Here is a 22,864-nt window from a genome sequence, read left to right as displayed (position 1 = left end):
ATGTTTCCATTCTAGGCAACAAAGCAAGCCAGTGCGCAAGCATCTTGAGAGAAATCCGGTGGAAGAGACCATTACCTAGAACAGGATCTGGTCAATCAGTGGAGTGGAGTATAAGCTATACTTTTAATGATCATTTAAAAAATACAGGAACTCTGGGACGCCTGGGTGGCTCAGCGGTTGGGCATCTGCCTTCGGCTCAGGGCATGATCCTGGAGTCCTGGGATTGGGTCCCATGTCGGGCTCCCTGCGTGGGGCCTGCTTCTCCCTCTGCTTGTGTCTTTGCTTCTCTCTCTCCATGTGTCTCTCATGAATAAATAAATAAATAATAAAAAATAATAAAAATAATTTAAAAATAATAATAAAAATAATAAATAAAAAATAAATAAAATCTTTAAAGCTTCTCCCTCTGCTTGTGTCTTTGCTTCTCTCTCTCCATGTGTCTCTCATGAATAAATAAATAAATAATAAAAAATAATAAAAATAATAAAAAATAATAATAAAAATAATAAATAAAAAATAAATAAAATCTTTAAATATATATATATATGAAATCTGGGGTCCAGTTTGAATTTGAGGTCTTTGAATTCAGGCAAGATTTAAGACATTCCAAATTGATTACTTAGTTAGCTATATTAAAAATAGCTAAGTTTTTCTGATTGCTGTTAGATGTATCAGTGTAAAATTATTTAATCCTCATAATGACAGATGTGTTATAGCCACCCTGTTTTATAGGTGATGCAGATGAAATACAGGCATTTGGTAATTTTCCCAAGGTCACATAAGTAAGTGGCCAATATTTCCAGTCATCTCTGATTCCAGAGCTTATTTTCATTGTACTTTTAGCCCTGCTCCTGTATGGTTCCTAATTGATTTTTTTAAGTCATTTATCTCAAGCCCTAGACGAGATAGCTTTATAAGGTCTAATTTCTTAGAATAAACATAGGTTTTAGCTAGTTTTTCTTGGCAAACTTTAAGGGCAGATCTGAGGAATAAAGGTTATATGTTATAAATTCAGTAAATCCCTGTGGGCATTACCAAATAAACCTAAGTACTCTTCATATCAACGTTTTCATTTCCAAAGTTTTAGGAGAAGGATGGAATACATTTTGGGAATCTTTAAAGTTAATAGTCCTCTCAGCCCCTTATTACATGTGCTCTTGGCCCCAGTTTTTACTCAATTTGAAATATGAAATGACTAGAAAAGATGGCAGCTTTTTAAAAGTATGCCAACTAGCTTATTGGCATCCAAATACGTGCCCTGTGACCTTTAAAGTTGCCTTGGGCAGCCATAGGCATTCTAAGAATGCTGTCATTGCTCAGAAGATACTTGAAGCTTGTTTAAAATTCCTTTCAGGAACAATTTTATAAACTGAGAGAAGCAATTTCTTCACATTATTTGCCATATTGAGACAAATCTTGGCTTTCCAAGAATTACCTTTTCAGTGATTGGAGATGCCACCTTTAAGCATATCCAGAAGAATCTACTATGTGCTCTAAAGGCAGTCACAAAAGAAAGGCATTTCAAATAATAGGTACAGTAAGTAGTATTTAGAATAGGTAAATAGCTGCTGAGGTGAGTACTTTGAAGTGATTATCACTCATTCAACACGTAAAGCACAGGAGAAAGGTCTAATCCCTACTCACAAGGAGCAGGCCTTTCAGTGGGGAGACGTGTAAATAGTTAATATTAAAAACCTTAAAAGATAGATATGCTGTAAATGTTCCATCCCCTTTCAAATGGTATTTGAGAGGAGTGGTGAAGAGTAATGGGGTGAAAAATGGGCTCATCTGAACTTAAGAGTTTTGTCAGCTAATAGGTAATGTGTGTTTCACTGTTACATTCTAAGTATTGTGCTGGTCTAAGATTTCTTGGTTTTGGCAGGATGGGGACCTAAAGCCTCTGAAATACTGCTGAGTTTATCAATGGACAGTGTTGGTGACTGTAATGTACCTACTTTGTAAATTCACACTTGTTCCCTGTCTACACCAAATGTTCTAGAATAGCACTGTTTAGTAGGAGGATAATGCAAGTGATAAGTAATTTTAACTTTTCTAGCAGCTGCAGTACAAAAGATAAAAAGCTAGAGGCTAACTTAATAATTTGATTTAACCCAATAAGGTCAAAATATTTTAACATGTTGAATTAATAGAGAAAATAATTGAGATTTACATTTTTTCAAATTGAATCTTCAAAATCTAGTATAACACTTAGAGTATGTCTCATTTTGAATAAGGCATATTTCTAAATGTTCAATAGAAACAAGTAGCTAGCAGCCTCCATATTGGACAGTGCAGTTCTAGAATATGGGAGAGAGTGGTTACAGTAAGTAGGGTGCAACTGGTGATGGATTTTTTAAGTTCACCTGTAGATATGCAGTCTTACCTGCTCACCTACACCACCCTACAACTAAATGGACATCATTTTTTAATAGTGTGTTAAAGTTGTAGTTTGAGTGTCCCAGGTGCCTTGGTGGCTCAGTCGGTTAAGTGTCAGAATTTTGGTTTCAGCCCAGGTCATGATTTCCTGGGTTGTGAGATGCTCCCAACCCCCACACTGGGTTCCATGCTCAGCAGGGAGTCTTGAAGATTCTCCCTCCACCCCTCCTCCCACTCACTTGTGTGTGTGCTCTCTCCCAAAAAAATAATTTTTTTATTTTAAAAAGTGTCTATCCAGGCTTACAAAACTACCATCATTCCCTCCTTTTGAGGTTAATGTACTCCCTACCAAAGCTTCAAATCTAACCATTAAGAATTAGCAAAAGACCTCAGCCAGTTGAAGAACCAATGATTAAAAATGAAGGAAGCTCATCACAACTTCAGCATTATGTAGCAGCCAATAAATAGTGGTTGTCACATTTATCGCAGGAACAAGCACCCAAAATTTTATGTGGATTTTCCTAGTTCTGTTATGTTAAGTAATTTCCAAGCAGTTGACCTATCATCTGAAATCACTGCATTTGAATATTTTTGGCACTTGTTAGAAACAGCTAACCTGGATTTATGTTTCCACTTTAGATAGTGATATATTGTGTTTAAATGACTTTGAGTGGAAGAGGAAAAGCTGACATGAGAATAGAGACTACAAAATCAGACTTCAGCCCAAGTGAAAGCACGTATTTCTTGTTACCAAGTCTTTCTGATGCATTGCTGAAAAGTTTGTTTGGTTCAACAACATGGAATGAAAAATTAATTCCTGTGAAAAAAGAGCCTTTGGAGTTGAGGTTTGGGGAAAAGCTAATTTATTTGGGTTGGCTTTACTTCTATTTTCTGTGTGAATATAATGTAACATTTTCCGTGGCCTTTTTATTTAGGAATCTGTTACTTTTTAAAGATCTGAGGTCAAAATTACCTGGAAAAAAAGCTGGAAAAGCCTTCATTCTTTCTCTCCATCCTACCCCAAGGTGTTTCCTTCAGCCCACATACTACTGGTACCTTATAAGTTACCTGCCCAGAATATGTTAACTAGGCCTGGCTTAGGCCTTATTTCCTGTTTAAAATGCCAATTTATAAACGAGAGCCTAGAAACTTGAGTGGGCTAGATTCCTGACTGAGATTTTTGTGGATGACAATACCTACCCATAACTGTTCCAAACGGTACTGTGGGACCCACTAGAAGGCATATTATGATTTACAGCATCCACCCTCCAATCACCAGCACTGTATACACATATTGGTTCTCCTGAAAGCTTAATGTGAATTGCCAGTATGGTCCTGAAAGGGAAAAGGAGCTGGAGAGATGGTTATGGATTGATTAATAGATCAATAGATGTGTTGTACCTGTTTATCAGCTACCAGGCTAGGCCTTTTCATTTTTGTCCTCTTATTTGATACTCATTACAGCTGTTGGGCAATTGGATATTTGCACTTTATAACTGAAATAGAATCAGAGGCTAACTGACATCCTCTGGGTCCCGCTGCTAGTATTAATCATCCAAAATAAATTATTGGAATCTACATCCCAGCATTCCAGGTGCAGAGGATACTGTGGTGAATAAGACAAAGGTCCTTGCATTCATGGAGCTTGCACTCTACTAGGGAGAGGCAGATAATACCTTTGTAAATACAAATTAAAACTGGTTAAATGCTGGGAAGAAAATAAAAATGGTCTGATGTGATTGTGCCTAAGATGGAATAGGGTGGTTGGAGAAGACCTTACGAGGCGATGACACAAGCTGAGACCTGAATGTATAGGAAGCAGAACATTCCAGCCCCAGGAAGTGAGCCCAGGTCATTATTTAGAGAGAGGAAAAAGGAGCAATGTTGAAGAGGGGGGAGAAGAAATGAGTCAGGGGCCGGTCTGTGAGGGTTTTTTAGTCTAGAGAAGGAAGATGGGATTTGATCCTGAGATAGAAGCTGTTGGAGCCCCGATCACAAAAGTGAAGGGTTCTGCCTTAAATATCTACTAAGTGGCAAAATCAGAGCTACAAAACAGATCAAACTCTAGGGCTGCTGCATGCTCCACAGAGGACTGTCCATTCCCTCCCCCTTTCCTTCCACAAGTGGAAATGCAGGGAAGCTGGGTCTACAGTACCCAGTGGAGATGGTTCTGCAGTGCTCTAAGCTTTTGACTTCTCTTTCTAGGTTTCCTTATTTTCCTAAGAAATTTGATTTGTGAGATGCATATAAACAGCAAGGTAGCTCTTTTTTAAAAAAATATTTTATTTATTTATTCATGAGAGAGACAGAGAGAGAGAGACAGAGACACAGGCAGAAGGAGAAGCAGGCTCCATGCAGGGAGCCCGACGTGGGACTTGATCCCGGGTCTCCAGGATCACACCCTGGGCTGCAGGCGGCGCTAAACCACTGCACCACCGGGGCTGCCCGCAAGGTAGCTCTTTATGTTATTTTACTGTAATCCATTTGATTTTTCTGCCATCTATGAGAAATCCTCAGATAATGGGGACCTAATGCAACAAATAAGATGGAACTAGCTTCTCACTGATAACTGGGCCAGCATTGCTCTGTTTTTCTTGGCTAATAACTGTAGGAGGCGGGGTTGCCTATATAATGAGCCAAAGGGATAGCTGTTTTTAATTTTTTAAAGAGGGGATTAGGGATCCCTGGGTGGCGCAGCGGTTTGGCGCCTGCCTTTGGCCCAGGGCGCGATCTTGGAGACCCGGGATCGAATCCCACGTCAGGCTCCTGGTGCATGGAGCCTGCTTCTCCTTCTGCCTGTGTCTCTCTCTCTCTCTCTCTCTCTCTCTCTGTGTGACTATCATAAGTAAATAAAAATTTAAAAAAAAAAGAGGGGATTACTAAAATCCTCATTGGATGCCTCTAGGTGACTTCTTGTCCATGATTTTACTGATAGGTAGACTAAATTCAACAAACTCAGATGAATCTCGTAAATTTAGCATACATTTGTGGATGAGCTAATATGCTATGGCATTTTATGATTGACAGTCACCCAGTTCAGTTGCCTGCATCTAGGCAGGTCTACATTCAAACCATCCTGAGAAAGAATTGGTAGCTGAAAAAAATGGTAACTCCAGATTGAATGTTTCTAGTTGTTTAGGGGATATAACCTAACCTAACCATGCAGTAGGGGTACCAACCTTGGTGTCAATGTTCCCAGTTCATCTTCTGGATTTCAGATACAAGAGCAAATGGCCAAATAAATTAGGGCCAAAGGAAAGGCAGTTAAGGACTATAGCATAGGAATCAGGACAAGGTGTATGGGAACTGGCTCTTCTGCTTGTTATGATGGCAAATATTGCTTCCCTAGTCCAGGAGATAGGTCCATATTGCAGTCCTACCTCAACCCTCTGCTATGCCACCACTAACTGTTGGGATGGACCTGGTGGTAATTTCATAGCCACATTCCCTCTGTATCTCCAGCCCTGAGATTTTCAGGGCTGCAGGTGAGTACACATGGAGCTGATTCATTTGCAGAGATCCTCTCAGGCTGAGCAACAAGTTTTGAGAAGAGGCCCTAGTTCAATGGGTGTGGAAATTAAGTTACTATGTTACTAAGTTATTATGACAAAGGACTCTGCAAATAGCATATTTGATATGGATCCTACTCTTGTATAAGACACTTGCCTGGGAAAGTTAACTCTAAGCTTCCCCACCCTCCCCCTGAACCTTCCCTCTATCTTTGCTCCTTCAAAAGAATCTATTCACCTGTAGATCCAATTGAATTATTAGAATTGTGTCTGGATAAGGACACATGGCCCTAGGAACTTTGTTTAAGAGGCAATATAAGGTCCAGAGCTTTAACAATAATGAGCAACAATGATTCTATTTAGCAAATAGCCCATCAGAGAGGTAATTTGGAGACCTAAATATGCAGTGAAAAGAATATAGGTTTAAGAGCCCATCAGACTTAAATTCATAATGTCTCCTACAAGCTGTGTGGTTTTAAATGATACTTCTCAGAGTCACAGTTTTCCTTTTTGCAAAGCAGGGATAATTATGCCTACTTTGTTAGAAGCTTAGAGATAAAAAAAAAAAAAGAAGCTTAGAGATCACATAGGTAAATTCTCTAGCACTTCAGTGGGAGAGACATTTAAAAAAAATCTTAATTTTGGGGTGTCCTGGGTGGTTCAGTGGTTTAGCGCCGCCTTCAGCCTAGGGCCTGATCCTGGAGACCCGGGATCGAGTCCCACGTCGGGCTCCCTGCATGGAGCCTGCTTCTCCCTCTGCCTGTGTCTCTGCCCCCCCCCTCTCTCTCTCTGTGTGTGTGTGTGTCTGTGTCTGTCATGAATAAATAAATAAAATCTTAAAAAAATCTTAGTTTTGTTGACTGGATGGAACTGGAGGGTATTATGCTGAGTGAAGTAAGTCAATCGGGAAGACAGTCATTATATGGTTTCACTCATACAGGGAATATAAAAGGGATTATAAGGGAAAGGAGAGAAAATGAATGGGAAAAATCAGAGAGGGTGACAAAACATGAGAGACTCCTAACTCTGGGAAACAAACAAGGGGTAGTGGAAGGGGAGGTGGGCGTGGGAATGGGGTGACTGGGTGACAGGCACTGAGGGGGACACTTGAGGGGATGAGCACTGGGTATTATACTATATGTTGGCAAATCTAGCTCCAATAAAAAATATACCAAAAAAATCTTATTTATTCATTCACAAGAGACATAGGCAGGGGGAGAAGCAGGCTCCCCACAGGGAGCCCAACATGGGACTTGATCCAGGATCCCAGGATCACACCCTGAGCCAAAAGCAGACGCTCAACTGCTGAGCCACCCAGGTGTCCCGGGAGAGACATTCTATTTAAGATACTAGTAAAAGAGGAAAGCAGTATTCCCCGGTATGGAGGAGGTGGCTGAACCATCCTCCAATGGCTGTGAAGTCTGTATCTGTATATCTGATTTTGAGACATCTAAAGGATATTGAGCATGTAATTTGGGAAACCAGCTTCAATAAATACAAGTGCATCTGAACAATGTTCTTTGGATGTCCAAGAAAGCCTACTAGGTGTGTATGAAGGAGACAGGCAAGGTGACAGACACAGTTGTTCTAGAATAAGATGTGATCTGTCCATTGTGAGACAGTTTAAAAAAATATAAAAGCTCATGTAACAGGTCCCTACTTTACCAGGTGAACTAGGATCACACATAATTGCCTGTGAAACAACAAATCAAATCAATGGCTGAAGATTTGTTGCTATGACAACCTTACTTATTTTCTTTTTGCTCAGCATATAGCCATCGTTTAGAGGCTACAACCATAGCTAGATAGGCAAGTAATTAGACATACCAGGTGCAAAAAATACCCCAAAATCCCAAAACAAAATCTAAACACACACACAAAAACTGTTAAGTAAGATAAATGCCAAAAGAAGCATCTTACAATGGTTCTTTCAAAACTTGCATGTGGGGGCACCTGGGTGGCTCAGTGGTTGAGCACCTGCCTTTGGCTCAGGTTGTGATTCCAGGGTCCTGGGATTGAGTTCTGCATCGAGCTCCCTGCAGGGAGCCTGCTTCTCCCTCTGCCTATGTCTCTGTCTCTCTCTGTGTCTCTCATGAATAAATAAATAAAATCTTTTTTAAAATTTGCATGTGGCTCAACAAAGATTCCACACATGCTGAGTGATGCTAAAACAAAACAAAGCCCACCTTTGATAGAGTTGAAAAATATCGAGAAGGAAAAGAAATGTGGAGAATATGTGTCTGAGGCCCAGGGAAAGCTTTTGTCAGAAACCAATGACTCTCAGAATCTTACCTAGAATTTTTCTGTTTCCCTTTCTCTTATAATTTGGGGTCCCTTAGGAATAGCAGCCTTCAAGTATCCCTTAGCAACATTTTAGACACTTTATCCAGCAGCCTTCTGTTTGTAATCAGCATCCCCAGGTCTGAGTTGAACTGAGATTTTTCCTTTGTTCTTCTGAAAGGAGTGAACAGACTGCAAAAAGATGGCTGAGACAATTCATCTAGGGGGAATCCCTCCTTGCATTACCCTATCCATCACAGAAAGCCCTGATGCTTTCTTCTTGCTCAGGGCTGTTCAAGGCTTCAACTGCCTGAGATAATTGCTCAGAGAAAAAAGGACTATTGAATCCTTCATTCTTCTCTAGTTAACACTGATTTTATCCAGCCGCATGGTATTGTTCCTTTATGTAAGAATTGTTTATCTTCCTATTAGAGAAGAAATTTCCTCATGGTTTTAACTATTCTCCACACCCTGACAACTCATGAATCTATATCTCTAGGCCTGACCTCTCCCTGGAACTTAAGTCTCTCAGTTGTTTGCAGGACATCTCAACCTGGATATTTTACAGGCACTTTATTTTTTTAAAGATTTTATTTATTTATTCATGAGAGACAGAGAGAGAGGCAGAGACACAAGGCAGAGGGAGAAGCAGGCTCCATGCAGGGAGCCCGATGCAGGACTTGATCCCGGGACTCCAAGATCACGCCCTGGGCCAGAGGCAAGCGCTAAACCGCTGAGCCACCCAGGGATCCCCTCAGGCACTTTAGACTTATGGAATATCTTTCCCCTATTTCAGTAGGTGGCACCATGTAGTAATTGGCGGTGGACTTGAACTGCTAGGCCTAGACAATGATTGGGCCATTTCTCAACAGAAAAGATTGTGAAGTAGGCAAGAAGCTCCTAAGAAATCTTGAGCATGATTGAGCCAGATCCTAAGGATTAATGTAAAGAGGAATAAAGATTAGAAAATCTACCTTGGCAATGTACATTTAAGTGTATGGCTGCCAAATAAAAGGTTAAGCCATCTAGAGGGAAAATACCAGGAGGCAGGAAGACTCCTGACCCGCAAGAAGAACTAAAAGAACTTTGGCATAAGAGAATGTGGTGGAAATGTGGACAAGTTGATGCTGAAAAGTACACTGGTAAGAGTTAATGAGTTTTGAGTGGTTAGGTTTCAGGGACAGTAATAAAAGTTGCAGAGTCTCAGTGCTGCACTGACAGTTGTGAAACATTGGGCCAGTTACCTGTCCTTTTGGCATCTCAGTTTCCTTATTTGTAAAATAAGGGATTTGGACTAATTTTTCCAAGATAATTAAAATCTTAGCCTTTTATTTTGAAATAATTATAAATCGACAGGAAATTGGAAAGATAATAGAGGGACTGTATGTCCTTCACCCAGTTTCCCCCATTTACTACATCTTAAGTAACTAATAGTACAATATCAAAACCAAGAAATTTTTATTGGTACACGCATGTGTAGTTCTATGCCATTTTATCACATGTAGATCCATATAACCACCACAACTATCAAGATATAGAACTATTCCATCACCCCAAAGATCTCTCTCATGCTACCAATTTATATTCACACCTGGTCCCCCCACACTACCACCTGGCAATCACTAATCTCTTCTTCATCTCTATAATTTTGTTATTTAGAGAATGTTATATAAATGGAATCACACAGTATGTGACCTTGTAAAATTGGCTTTTGTCATTCAGCATAATACCCTTGAGATCCTTCCAGGTTGTTGCATGTATCTGTAGTTCGTTTCTTTTTATTGCTGAGTAAGTATTCATTGTATGGATGTACCATAGTTTACTCATCTATTGTAGGACATTTGGGTTGCTTTCAGATTTGGGCTTTACAAATAATGCTGTGAACAATTGTGTAAAGATTTTGTGTGGCATAGGTTTTCATTTCTCAGGGATAAGTGCCCAGGAGTGTAATTGTGTCTCATGGTAAATGTATGATAAGCTGTTAAAAGAAACTGCCAACTTATTTTCTAAAGTGGCCGTACCATGTTACATTCCCATAGCAATGTATGAGAGATTTATTTTCTCCACATCCTTCCAGCTTTTGACATTGTCACCATTTATTATTCAAGCTGTTCTGATAAACCTATAATGATATCTCATTGTGATCATAGTTTGCATTTCCCTAATGCAAGCAATGTTGAACATCTTTTCATGTGATTATTTGCCATATATATATGATATATATATCTCCTCTTTGGTGAAATGATTCTTCATATATTTTGTCTGTTTTCTAAGTGGATTGCTTGGGTTTTTTCTGTTGAGTTTAATTTATATAGTCTGGATATCAGTCCTTTGTTAGATGCCTGGTTTGTAAATATTTTCGCCCAGCACGTAACTTGTTTCATCCTATTAAGACTCTTTTGCCCAGCAAAGGTTTTTAGTTTTGATAACATCCAATTTATTTATTGATTTTTCCCCACTATGGATTGTGGTTTTGATGTTATGTCTAAGAAATTCCTCTCTAAGCCCTGAGTCCTACAGATTTTCTCCTATGTTTTCTTCTAAAAGTGTTACAGTTTTACATTTAAGTGTATGATCCATTTTGAGTTTTTTCCTTTTTGCTTATAAATATCCAATCATTCCAACACTATTTTCCAAAAGATTATAATTTCTCCCTTAAATTGCTTTTGTACTTTTGTAAAAAATCAGTTGATTATACTTGCATGGGACTATGTCAAGGGTCTCTATTCTGTTCCATTGTTCTATATACCTATCTCTCTACCAATACCACAGTCTTGATTTCTATAGCTATGTAAGTCTTGAAATCAATTGGAGTGATTCCTCTCACTTTACTCTTCTTGTTAAAAATTATTTCAGTTATTCTAATTCCTTTATCTTTCTGATATAACTTTTAGAATAATCTTATCCATATTTACAAAAAAAATCTGGTTAGGACTTTGATAGGAACTGAATTAAAACTGTATCAGTTTGGGGGAAATAGACATCTTTACCATGTTGAGTCTTCCAGTCCATGAACACAGAATGTCTTTCCACTTAATTTAGAACTTTCTTGGTTTCTTTCACCAGCACTTTGGCATTGTTAGCATACAGATATAGTACATGATTGTTTAGGTATATACCTAGGTATTTCTTTTTTTTTTTTTTTTTTTTTGGTAATGATTATAAATGTTACTGTGCTTTCAACTTCAGTTTCTTCATGTTCATTGATAGTATATAGAAGTGTGTTTCATTTTTGTGCGTTGATCTTGTATAATGTATTGTTGCTTTATAAAATTTTTGTAGATTCCTTGGGATTTTCTATGTAGACAATTCTGGCATCTGCAAATAGAGACAGTTTTATTTCTTCCCTTCCAATCTGTATACATTTTATTTCTTTTCCTTAGCTTATTGCAGTGGCTATAATTTCCATTAGGATTTTAAATAAGAGTGGTGAGAATGGGCTTCTTTGCCTTGTTCCTGATCTTAGCAGGAAAACATAGTATTTTCCCATAAAGTATGACATTAGAGGGACACCTGGGTGGTTCAGTGGTTGGGGTCTGCTTTTGGCTCAGGTCTTGATCCCAGGGATCAAATCCCACACTCGGCTCCCCGTAAGGAGTCTGCATCTCCCTCTGTCTATGTCTCTGCCTCTCTCTCTGTGTCTCTCATGAATAGATAAACAAAATCTTTTTTAAAAAAGTATGACATTAGATGTAGATGTTACTCAGTTGATAAATGAGTATTAGTTTTTGTCAAATGTTTTTTCTTCTTTTTAAAGATTTTATTTATTTATTCATGAGATGCTCAACCACTGAGCCACCCAGATGCTCAACCACTGAGCCACCCAGGCGTCCCTCAAATGTTTTTTCTACATCAGTTGATAGCATTATAGGATTTTTCATCTTTAACTTGCTGACATGATACATTACATTGATGGAATTTTGAATATCGAAAGTCTCACATACCTGGAATTAATCTCATCTTGGCATGATGCATAATTCTTTATACATTTTTTTATTTTTTTAAGATTTTATTTATTTTTCATGAGAGGCAGAGACACGGGCAGAGGGAGAAGCAGGCTCCCCACAAGGAGCCCAACGTGGGACTCGATCCTGGACCCTGGGGTCAGGCCCTGGGCCAAAGGCAGATGCTCAACCGCTGAGCCACCCAGGCATCCCTAATTCTTTATACATTAATGGTTTTGGTTCACTAATATTTTTTGAGGAATTTTGTGTCTATATTCATAAGGGATATTGGTCTATAATTTTCTTTATCTTTTCCTGTTGTATTGTCTTTGGTTTTAATGTCAGGGTAATGCTGGCCTTATAGAATCAATTGGGAAGTGTTTCTTTATCTTAAGTTTCCTGGAAGAGATTATATAAAATTGCTGTTAATTCTTCTTTGGAAGAATGTTTGGTAAAATCTTCCAGTGAATCCATATAGGCTTTTCTTTGGGGGAAGTTTTAAATTAAAAATTCAATTTCTTTAGTGGTTATAGGACTATTCATGTAATATGTTTCCTCTTGGTTGAGTTCTTGTAGTTTGTGAATTTTGGTGAATTTGTCCAATTTTTTCTCTCTAGTTATTAAAATTTATCAGCTGTGGGACCTTGAGCAAATAAACTCAAAGCAAACAGAGGAAAGTAAACAATAAAAGGCAGAAATCAATAAAATCGAATATAGGAAAACAATAGAGAGTATCAGTGAAACAAAAAGTTCTTTGAAAAAATCAGTAATATTTGTAAACCTCTAATAAGACTGCATAAAAAGAAGATTCAAACCACCAATATCTGGTATGAAATAGGAGATAACATTACATATCCTGCAGCCATTAACAAGATAATAAGAGAATACTATGAACAACTTTGTAGTTGTAACTTTAATAAGGAAAATCTGTTGTATTTACTCATATTTCTACTGTTTTAATTGTACTTTCTTCTTTTCTGATGCTCCAAGATTCCTTATTTTGTCATTTCTTTACTGTTTGTAGAACTTCCTTTAGCCATTCTTTTAGGGCAACAAATTCTCTTAGTTTTCCACCATCTGAGAATGTCTTGATTTCCTCTTTGTTCCTCAAGGATATTTTTGCTGAATATGCAATTCTGAGATAACAATTCTTTTCTTTCAGTACTTGAAAAAAATTGTGACTTCTTCCTCCTCCCCTCCATGGTTTCTGAGGAGAAATCCATTATCATTCCAATTGTTTTTTTTTTTTCTATAATTAAGGTGTCATTTCTCTTTCACTGCTTTAAGGATCTTTTTTGTCATTATTTCTTTGAATACTTTCTCAGCCACACCTTCTTTCTTTTCTTCTTCTGGTACTCTGATGACATGAATATTAAGTTTTTTTCTGTGGTAATCCCACAGTTCCCTAGGGGTGTGTTAATTTTTTTCAGTTTATTTCCTTTCTCTTGTTTATTTTTTTTTAGTAGGCTCCATACCCAATAGGGAGCTTGAACTCACAACCCTGAGATCAAGAGTTGCATGCTCTTTAAGTTGGCAAACAAAAATAAATAAATAATTAAATAAATATTCCCGCTGTGGCTGACTTAAAAAAAAAAAAAAAGAGTTGCATGCTCTACCTACTGAGCCAGCCAGGCACCCCCCACCCCTTTCTCTTATTTACATGAGATAATTTATATTGGCCTCTTTTTCAAGTTCTCTGATACTTTCCTCTTTCTTCTTCATTCTGTTGTGGAGCCTATCTACTGAATTTGTTATTTTAATCTCAATTACTGTATTTATAGTTCCAAACTTCCATTTGGTCTCCCTTTATAGCTTCTTTTTATTTATTGAGACTTTCTAATTCTTGAATTATTTCAAGCATGTTCATAAATACTCACTGAAGCATTTTTATGATAACTGCTTTAAGCTCCATGTCAGATAATGCTAACATCTGTGCCATCTCATTATCATCATTATTTTTTTACTCAAATTGATATTTTCTTGGGTCTGGTATGATGTTCTTGTGTCAAGAATTTTTTATTGAAACCTGGACATTTTTAGTAGTATGTAATGAAACTGTGGGGTTTTAAAAAAATCTATTTTAGCAAGACCTCCTCTGACAGCATGCCAGTGGAAGAAAGGGTACACTACCTCATTACTGTCAAGTTAAGGTTCCCCACTGGGCCACTACTGACACCCCAGTGTTGAGCAGCTCCTCATTACTGCTATGTGGGGGTGGGAGTTCAGGCATACCACTAGATTTCTTCTGATACTACCGGGGATGCAAGGGACATGTGTTTCTGCCTGGCTGGGGTGAAAGTCTAAGCTCCATACTTAGCCTACTTTGACACTACCATGGTGATGAATGGGAGAGAGGTTATTTGCTACAGCATGATAAAAGTGGGAATCCAGGCTCTCCACTTTGCCTTTGCTGGCTGGGGTGGTGCTGGGACCATGGTTTTTTCCATGGTGTTTGACTGAAATAGAATGGTTATTAAGGAGAAGTTTTCTATCTTTCTAGGCTGACCCTTTCATGGTTCTTTGGCTAGAGAGGGAAAGATTTTCATTGGCTTTTTATGTCAGTTCCCATTGGTATGTTTGGGTTTCTGGCTTCTCCAGCACCACATTTGGGATACATAGGCAAAAAAGAAACTCACCTCAAGTGAGTCACCCCTCAGGCTCTGAGGTTCCTAGCTGGTCTGACTTATCTCCACCTTTCAGAGTCTTATTATATTTGTTTTATATATAATATTCAGCATTTTTATCTGTTGTTCATAGGAGAAATAGGGAAAAATCAGTCCCAGAAATTTCAGTGGACTTTGAGGTAACTCTGAATTCCTTAAAGGAGTCACACTGTATTCTGTGTGTATTACTGGATCTGAAGCTCTCCACTGTTTTAATCCTGACCTTCTTTGGATCTTTGATTTCCTTCTGGTATGACAGCCCCTAATTATATTGACCAATGATTGTGAAGAAAGAACTTACTTGACTAGAAGAAGATTTAAGGTAAGCTTGTTTGTAGCCCCTGTGCTCTGTCAACATAATATTTAAAGTACTCCTGGAGTTCACTAGTTATAACTATTTACAGAGCTAATGAACTAGAACTAGCTTTGCCTAGAACTTGACTTTCCCTGAAAGTGGCTGTCCTTGCCTTCCAGGCCTAGCCTGGTTGACAGATGAGTCCTAACCTTGGAGGGACCTGGCTTGGATTCTTGAAGCTGTTCAGCATTCAGGAAGGTGTCCTGGCTTAGGTGAGGACTTCTTGGGATCATGAAATTTAGAGCCTACCAAACAATGTGGTACCAAGTGGTGGGGGCTGCTAGATGACTAAGCTCCCTTGCAGATAAAAGGAATATCTTACCTGGGGGCAGGGAAGATGAGGAGGAAGGTAATGGCCATGATTACTGAGAGGCATATACAGAACACATCCACCTCACTGAGGTGTGTGGGCAGAAGTTTAGGAATGTTCTCCACTTTTCCTTTCCACAGGTGCTGCCTTAGGAGCTTCCCTACCTTTAATTGCATGGTATTTGCTACTTTTTCCCATCCCCTCTCTGAGGCTTAGCAAAGCACTGGAAGTCTAAAAAAGAGGGGCACTTTGAGCTAGCAATGTTGACCACTTAGACACACAAATCCTTTCCCATAAAAGTAGGGCCCCCCAGGAACTGTTCTCTCCCCATTTAATAACCAAACCTGACAAAGGGTCCTTTTGGGTCTATGAGCATTAAACAAAGCCTTGGAAATTAGCCCTCAGTGTTGATAATTCTATTGAATAAGAGGACAGAGGGAGTAAGACACAAGAGAGTTCATTTTGGAGTTTTACCTCCATTTTGAGGCACAGAGGAACCCAGAAGACAATGTTGTGTATTCCCAGGGAAAGGCAGATTAGAAACTCCTAATTACTCTTCCATACTCCCCTCTTCATCCCTCTCTTTCCATAGCAGAGGCTGGGGTGGGTGAGTGGGGGCTGCACAAGGACTCTGGCTCAGCTTCTGCAGCCTTCATGCCTCCATCTTGAGGCTATGGTGCCACTCACTGTCCAGAGTTTTCCTTGGGGGGCAGAGTGGGCCTGGGGACAGCAGGTACTGTCTCCAGGAGCAGCAAGCAGACTTTCTGAGAAGTCCTGGGAAAAGACAGTCACTTACTTCCCAACTTTGTGTAAGGAAGTGTGGAAAGAGTCTTGGAGAAGGGGTTTGAAAACTGGCACTTAGTTCCCCTCTGGACTTCACTTTCTCTCCATAAGAACATCCATCTCATCCTCTCAGGATTAAGGGTTGATTAAATGTGAGGTTGGATTAAATGTGATGAGGGCTATGGGAGCATCTGTGAACTGTAAATTGCCCACCCAAAGGTGAGGGCACCCTGTTGTCCTTGAAGGGAGCTTCTGTATTCAGATGTGCTGTGGGGAAAGACCCATGTGTTCATAGAGCTAAAGGATGAAGGACATGGGTCCTTGTTGGGTCGGGAGGCAACAGGATGAATGAGGAGGCAAGTAGCTGAAAGATCTCCCTGACAGGAGGAAAGTCTGGTCTTTTCAAGGCTTTGAGGTGGATGGAACTGCAGGGCTGGGCGTCCCAGAAGACTGCAAAGACTGCACTTGAGAGGAGAAAGAGTGAATGTGGCTGTCTGTGAGAGAGAAGTGGAGGTGGTTATCCTGGCCCTCTCCTTCACTCCCACTCAGGCAAGTGGCTGAATGAAGCAAGTTGGTGGAGAGTAGGGCAGAGGAGTGTTGGATGGAGAGCAAATTCAAGAGAGGATCTTAGAGTCCATCTGGTCCATTCCTGGGTCTCTGTTTAGGTTTGGAGGAGGTTTCTCAAGCCTAGGAAATCCTGCTAACTAGTTCACCTATGTGAACCTAGGGCAGCTGGTGTGGGTTCAGCTTCACCCTGTGTGGTACCCAGGGACTGTGTGGGGAGGGAGCCTACCTGAGCTGGAAGCTCCCACCAGCATGGTTGGCCACCCCTCCCCAGGAGTTCTGGGACAACTATTACAGGGGACTCGTGGGATTGAGGGATGGGCTCATTCTTTGGAAGGAGCAGCCCCATTGTGCTGACTTGTGTGGAGGAGGTGGCCTCCCAGTCCTAGAAGGAAGGAGGTTGGAGTGGAATGGGGAAGAGGATGGCTGCTCTGGACCAAGCATTTCCTGGAGGCAATTCCCACCCCCAGCCCCTTCATCTCTGAGAGCCCCTTGCCTAGAATCACTTAGTCCTTCACTAGCTGCAAACCAATTCGGTCCTTGGGGTCTTGGGGCCAGATCAGGTACGGGAAAGAGTGAAGAGGACTGCTGGCAAGAAGAGGTTGTCGCCCATTCAGCCTGGATCACCCCCAGGGCTCTAGACAAAGTGTTAGGTGGGGGTGGCATGGGCAGGGCAGTAGGGGTGGGGGATGGAGGAGGAGCTGAGCCCAAGACCTATGACAGTTGCAGTGTATTCATCTGGCTCCCCAGACAGCTGGCAGGGCCTGGGGTTGGTTTCTCCTGGCTTCCTTCCCACCCCCTTGCCCTGGGCTGTCCTGATTCTCATCTGAGTGGCAGGGTCAGATATATCTCAGTGGTGTGTCTCCTGGGTTCTTACCCTTCCCAGACATGGAAGTGGATGGAGGGGCATGGAGGCGCAGGAACCATGCCTTTCCCCACCCACGGTGACCAGAGGCCAGTGGCAGAACCAAGAGATGCTGCAGCTAGGGCCCCAGGGACCCCAGCCCCATCTCCATCCTCAGGCACTCCCGGAGTGTGAGCATGAGGTAGATGTGGACACCTGGTGAGAAGTGGTACTAATTAGCACCCCCATCCATGGATCCCAGGGCCCAGTCATTGCAAGGGCAGTGTGGGGTGGGTGTGCAGTGGAACAAGGGTAGTGGTCTCTTGCCTCTAGCCTTCCATCCCTGGAGCAGGTAGGCCTGTGGAGCAAGGAGGCTGTGGGCTGGGGTTGCTTGACAGGTGCTGTCGGTCCACGCTTCCTACTGGCTAGGCAAGAGCACTGTTGGGCTCAGCTCTGGCACTTGTTAGATGTGAGCAATGGGCTAATTTTATCCAGCTAGGCTCTGCTCAGCAGGAAACCAATGCTGTAGAGTACATAGTTCTTCCAGGTGGCTTTGGCTAGGGGGAGGTCAGTTGCCAGTGAGGAGGTGGAAATGCTGGGGCCTTGGTATTGGAAGGGCCCTGGTGGTTCCTGTCTGGTCTCAAAGGCTCTGAGGTCAGTAAACTCTGAGCTGCTGGGATCCAGCTGCTGGGACTATTTTTTTTGTATCTAAAAAAAAAATAGTACAAATTCTTTCTTGTTTTTTTTTTTTCTCTTTGTTTTCTCCGCTTCTGCTTCTTTCATTCCAAAATCCCCGAGTTCTAGCAAAGTGCCTGACACATAGCAAGTCCCTAGAAAATAGTTTTTTGTGAAAATCAGCCATGGACCTCTGCTTCTGGTGACCACTAGGGAGAGCTGAAAGGCAGGAATTGAGGGCCTTCTAAAGCAAAACCTCCTAAATCCCTGTAAGACTTGGGTATCTAATCCCTTTCTTTGTGCCTCTGGAGTCTCCTGTATATTTCAGCTCATTAAAATTTCAGAACTTCCTTCAAGGGTTCTAGTTCAAACCAGCACCCACTCTATCTAGGCACCAGCTGTCAGACATCAGGGATTTCCTGGGGGCATCTGGTATTCCTTTCAGGGGGCCTACTCTGCTGCTGTGGAGAAGTGGAGAGGAGCTGCTGGCTCCTTCTTCAGACATGAAAAGGCCCTGGAGGAGAGCTTGTGATCATAAAAAGTATGGGATTCCATGGCTTTGAAATCTAATGCTCTAAGTGATCAAACACAGACTGGGGTTTTGGGGCTACTAGAGAAGGGACTGAAGGGGCAGCGGAACTTGTGTGGGAGGGCCTAGAGCTAGGCAGCAAGGCAGAGTAATTAGTCTCCTTGGGAGGAGACAAGGAGGCTGGCAGCCTGAGGATTTCTGTACTGAGTCAGGGGAGAAATGACAGTCACCAAGAGCAGAGTAGTAAACCCTCTCTTAGAGAAAACCAGCCCCCTCTCTTTACCCCTCCCGTGTTCAGTATATGACCACAGAGAGATGGACTTTATTTGTACCTTTTGGTTTCCTGGGGGTCAAGAGCAGTAGGTGGGTCCAGCATTCCAAGGCCAAGGCTGCATGAAAGTCTGGAGTGCTTGGAAAGCAAGAACACCAGAAGTATGTATGTCCTCATCTGTAAAATAAGGGGTTTGGACTGGCCGAAAAGTTCATGTCTTGGCATGCTCTGTCACTGATGAACTATGTGAACCTGCTCAGTCCCTTGCTTTCTCTAGGCCTCAGTTTCCCCATTTAAATTCAATGCAGAGGATGGACAAAGGTACTCTCAGCTTTGTCATTTGTTGTAGGTCTCTCTTCTTCATCACCCTCAATGCCAGGGTCTGTTGCTGTCTGGCTGTTACCCAGCTATACCAGTCCCTTCACATTCTCCCATAGATAACAAGGGAGAGAATTAAAATGGATTGTTGCTAAGGTCTTTGTCCATTCTCAACATGGCATGTATGTAGCAAGGTGGTAGCCTTGGTAAGGCCTCCACTTGGCTTCAGCTACTGTGTTCTCATCTTGTAAAGTGACTACTTTTCCACTTCAGGGCTCCCTAAAAATCTAATCCTGAATAGTCCACCCGTCTCCAAGCCCCTTTCATATATAGCTCCTTTTCCAATTTCTGCTCTCACAGAGAGTAAAGACCCTGGCCGAAATTTTATTTGAAATGAGATTTCAGTTTTGAAGCCAAACTTCCCACTGTTAACTAGATTAAAACTATTTTACCCTATAGGCAACACACACATACCAAATCTAGATTTTTAGATCTGTTTATTTTGTTCCAAACCTTTTGAGGATTTAAATGTCTCAGATCTCAAGCTCCCAAATTTTGTTCGTTCTCCTAGATTTAACTGTGGTGCATTAGAGGCTGCATCATACCCTAAATATTAATACTGAGCTGCGTTCACCAACCAACATTCTCTCCAAAAGCACACAAGCTCACACATGTACATGCACATATGTGGAAGAAATAAACTGACACCCCAACTATGTTATGTGATAACTGATAGGGCAGATTTGGGACCTGTGAATGTCTTTCCTTCATCTGGAGAGAAGTGGTTGGCAGCCTGATTTTTAAGAGCTATCTTCACCTTGAGCAACAAAGGAGGCCCTGGAGAACTGCCCTCCTATGACTTGGTGGGGGAGGGACAGGAGAAATGGGAGCAGGGGCTTTGTTGCTCCAATATTTTCAATGGTCTCTCCTTGGAGTTACAAGGCTCCTGGGGCTCAGCTTCTCCTGTCCCATGCTATTTGAGCCAGGAGGATAATTAGGCCCCTTACTACCCATAGGGCTAAGAGCCAGTGAGTTTTCCTTTGGGAAGTTGATAAAAGCAGGACTTTGGCCTTGAATGAGGCTATCATAGGCCAACCATGCCCCAGCTGCCTGTTTGTAATGGAAAATGTTATGGTTAGGGACCACTATTTTCTTTGGAGCCCCTCATAGGGAACCTCATCCTCCTGACCGTGGATGCTCTGAGTTAGGGTGGCAAGTCACTGTTAGCTCCAAGTAACAACCAAGGATGCCTGATAAGAAGGTGATAAAAAAATTAGGGTAACAGGAGCACAACAGACAAAGGCCCAGAATAGAGAGAAAGAAATACAAAGAGACCAAGTAAGGAGAGAGACTGAGCTCCTAAGGAGGTGAGTTGAACTAACTTGGACACAGCCTGGCTGGAAATGCTCTTCAGCAAGAGTGTTGCCCAAAATCTGAACATAGGTAAGCATCTGGCACCTATTTCAGGGGGATTAAGATGGTCCAGAGTCTACCTTTCCTGGCACCTTTAATGTCCAGAGTGGCTCAGGATGCCCAGCATGGGAGACATACTGGGTGGTAAAGGTTAAGATTTCCTCTTTCTAAAAGAAACTGTTAAATCCTACATGCAGCTACCACTTCTACCTTTTGGGGATCCAGGTAGGGAATAGGATTTTCCCTAAAACAGTCCCTTTCCTGCCCTGCCCCAGGTGGAAAGATTAACCTATCATGACTAATGAGAAATGGAGGAGTTGGTCCTTTGCCAGGTCAATAACTATTGCCCCTCCCCCAACCATGCCCTTCCCCATCATCAGTCGCTCCTCTGCCTGCTGAGATGAAAGGAATTTCTTCGCATTTTGACAGGTGAATACACAGATGGGGAGCTGGAAGTGCCTGCAGGTTAATGCACTGGCCTGGGAAATCTGTAAAAATCAGTGAGTGGAACCTTATGGTATTTAAGGCCCCTTCCCTATGTGATATTCTATTCTTCCAGTTTATAACTATAGCAGCTTGAGCCAAAAAGTGAGATGTAAAGCTCAGCCTGAGATGAGTGGAATTGATGATAATATTAGGGGTGGGCTGGGCCAAGGTGAGGCTGATTGGCCCAAGCTCTAGGTCCCTCTGTCTTCAAGCACCCATACATCCGTGACAATCATAAAAAGAAATAGAGGGGGAAGAGAAGGAAGAAGAAGGAGTAAAGGAAAAAAATGAAAAAAGGAAGAAGGAGGCAGATTGTTAACCAACTGTATGATGGGGAGACTATTTGTACATTTGTAAAGTAATGTCACCCACAGCTCTTGGGAAGCCACAGCCCTCAGAAGCTCTGAGACTAAACAAGTCTCCTTGTCTGATTTTACCTCTCTGCCCGTTCTCTGCCCCGTTACCAATGGCTCCCAAGGACAGATGGCAAGGAACTCCTGAGCACACAGAGGCTTGGGTCTTCCCACCAGACTCCTAGGGACACAATAGCACCTTTGGAAGTTGCTTTTAGTGGGTAACTAGCAAGCTGGGGCCAGTAGGTACCATCTCCAGGTGTTAGAAAGTATGTGGAGATGTTCCAAAGGCCAGGGAGATCCCAAGCTTTCCTAGATCCTGAGAGAAGGATCCTGGCAAGTTTAAAGGCATTCACAGGGAGAATTTGGTTAATGAGTTTAACAGGAGCTTTGGCTCGAAGGGGCTGGTCAGGTGGCTGAACTGCTGTGTGTGCATGTTTGAGAACAAGTGTGCTGATGGCAAAAATGTAAATGCTGAGCAGAGTGGGGGTGAAGGGAAAGGGTTGGGGAGGAGCACACAATGGCAAGGAAAATGCATTAGATTGGTTCCTCGGGGATGGGGGAACCCGGCAGCAGCTCCCCATTGGGGTCTGCATCAAGGGCCAACATCTTATCCTTGCTGGAATCCCTTTGCTCTTTCTTGAACATCCTTTGATGCATCAGAGGGACGAAGAAGAGGATTATAGCCCCAATGATGGGGGGCACACCAGCAAAGTAGAAGGCCACATGGTAGTCTCCAAAACAGTTGCGGAGTAGGCCTGAAACAGTCAAGAAAGACAAGTCAAGTTCAGCTTTGCTCTCCTGCCCAAAGGTGCTCTCTGCCTCATTTAGGGACCATAACAATGCCCATCCAGAGAACCTTGGCCTGCACTACCTTGACCCAAATGCCCCTTCAGTTCAAACATTCCTAATGTAAAAAATAAAACCTCTTTTACAAAGTCAGGTGGCTACTCCCTGAGATAATGGGGCTGCAAGCCCTTGAGGTTAATGCCTATTATGAAAGAGGCTAATGAAGCTTCTCTTAAAATTCTCCATTTTTTACTTTCATGAAGCTACAGCTTAACTTCTAGTCACTCCTAGGTATGGAGTTAGGAGGGAACCCAGTTTAAAAGAGTTCCACAGAAGATGGCCAGGTCTTGCCTTGATTCCTAGTGATATATACCCTCCAACTCCCAACTTAGACTAGAGTGT

At 41.7% G+C, this 22,864-nt stretch overlaps 1 protein-coding gene across 1 annotated transcript in view; it reads right to left on the bottom strand.

Moving 5' to 3' along the window:
• Positions 1 to 19,901: 19,901 nt before the first annotated feature.
• Positions 19,902 to 22,864, bottom strand: part of SLC16A2 (solute carrier family 16 member 2) — a 116,496-nt gene continuing 113,533 nt past the window's right edge. The window contains exon 6 of the mRNA XM_041741631.1: positions 19,902 to 22,431. Within this exon, the coding sequence (XP_041597565.1) occupies positions 22,211 to 22,431 (221 nt within the window). The 3' untranslated portion in view covers positions 19,902 to 22,210. The remainder of the gene's footprint in view (positions 22,432 to 22,864) is intronic.

The sequence above is a fragment of the Vulpes lagopus genome, chromosome X (genome assembly GCF_018345385.1).
Source record: "Vulpes lagopus strain Blue_001 chromosome X, ASM1834538v1, whole genome shotgun sequence".
NCBI classification, from domain to species: domain Eukaryota; kingdom Metazoa; phylum Chordata; class Mammalia; order Carnivora; family Canidae; genus Vulpes; species Vulpes lagopus.
This window is presented reverse-complemented; position numbering and strand designations above follow the sequence as displayed.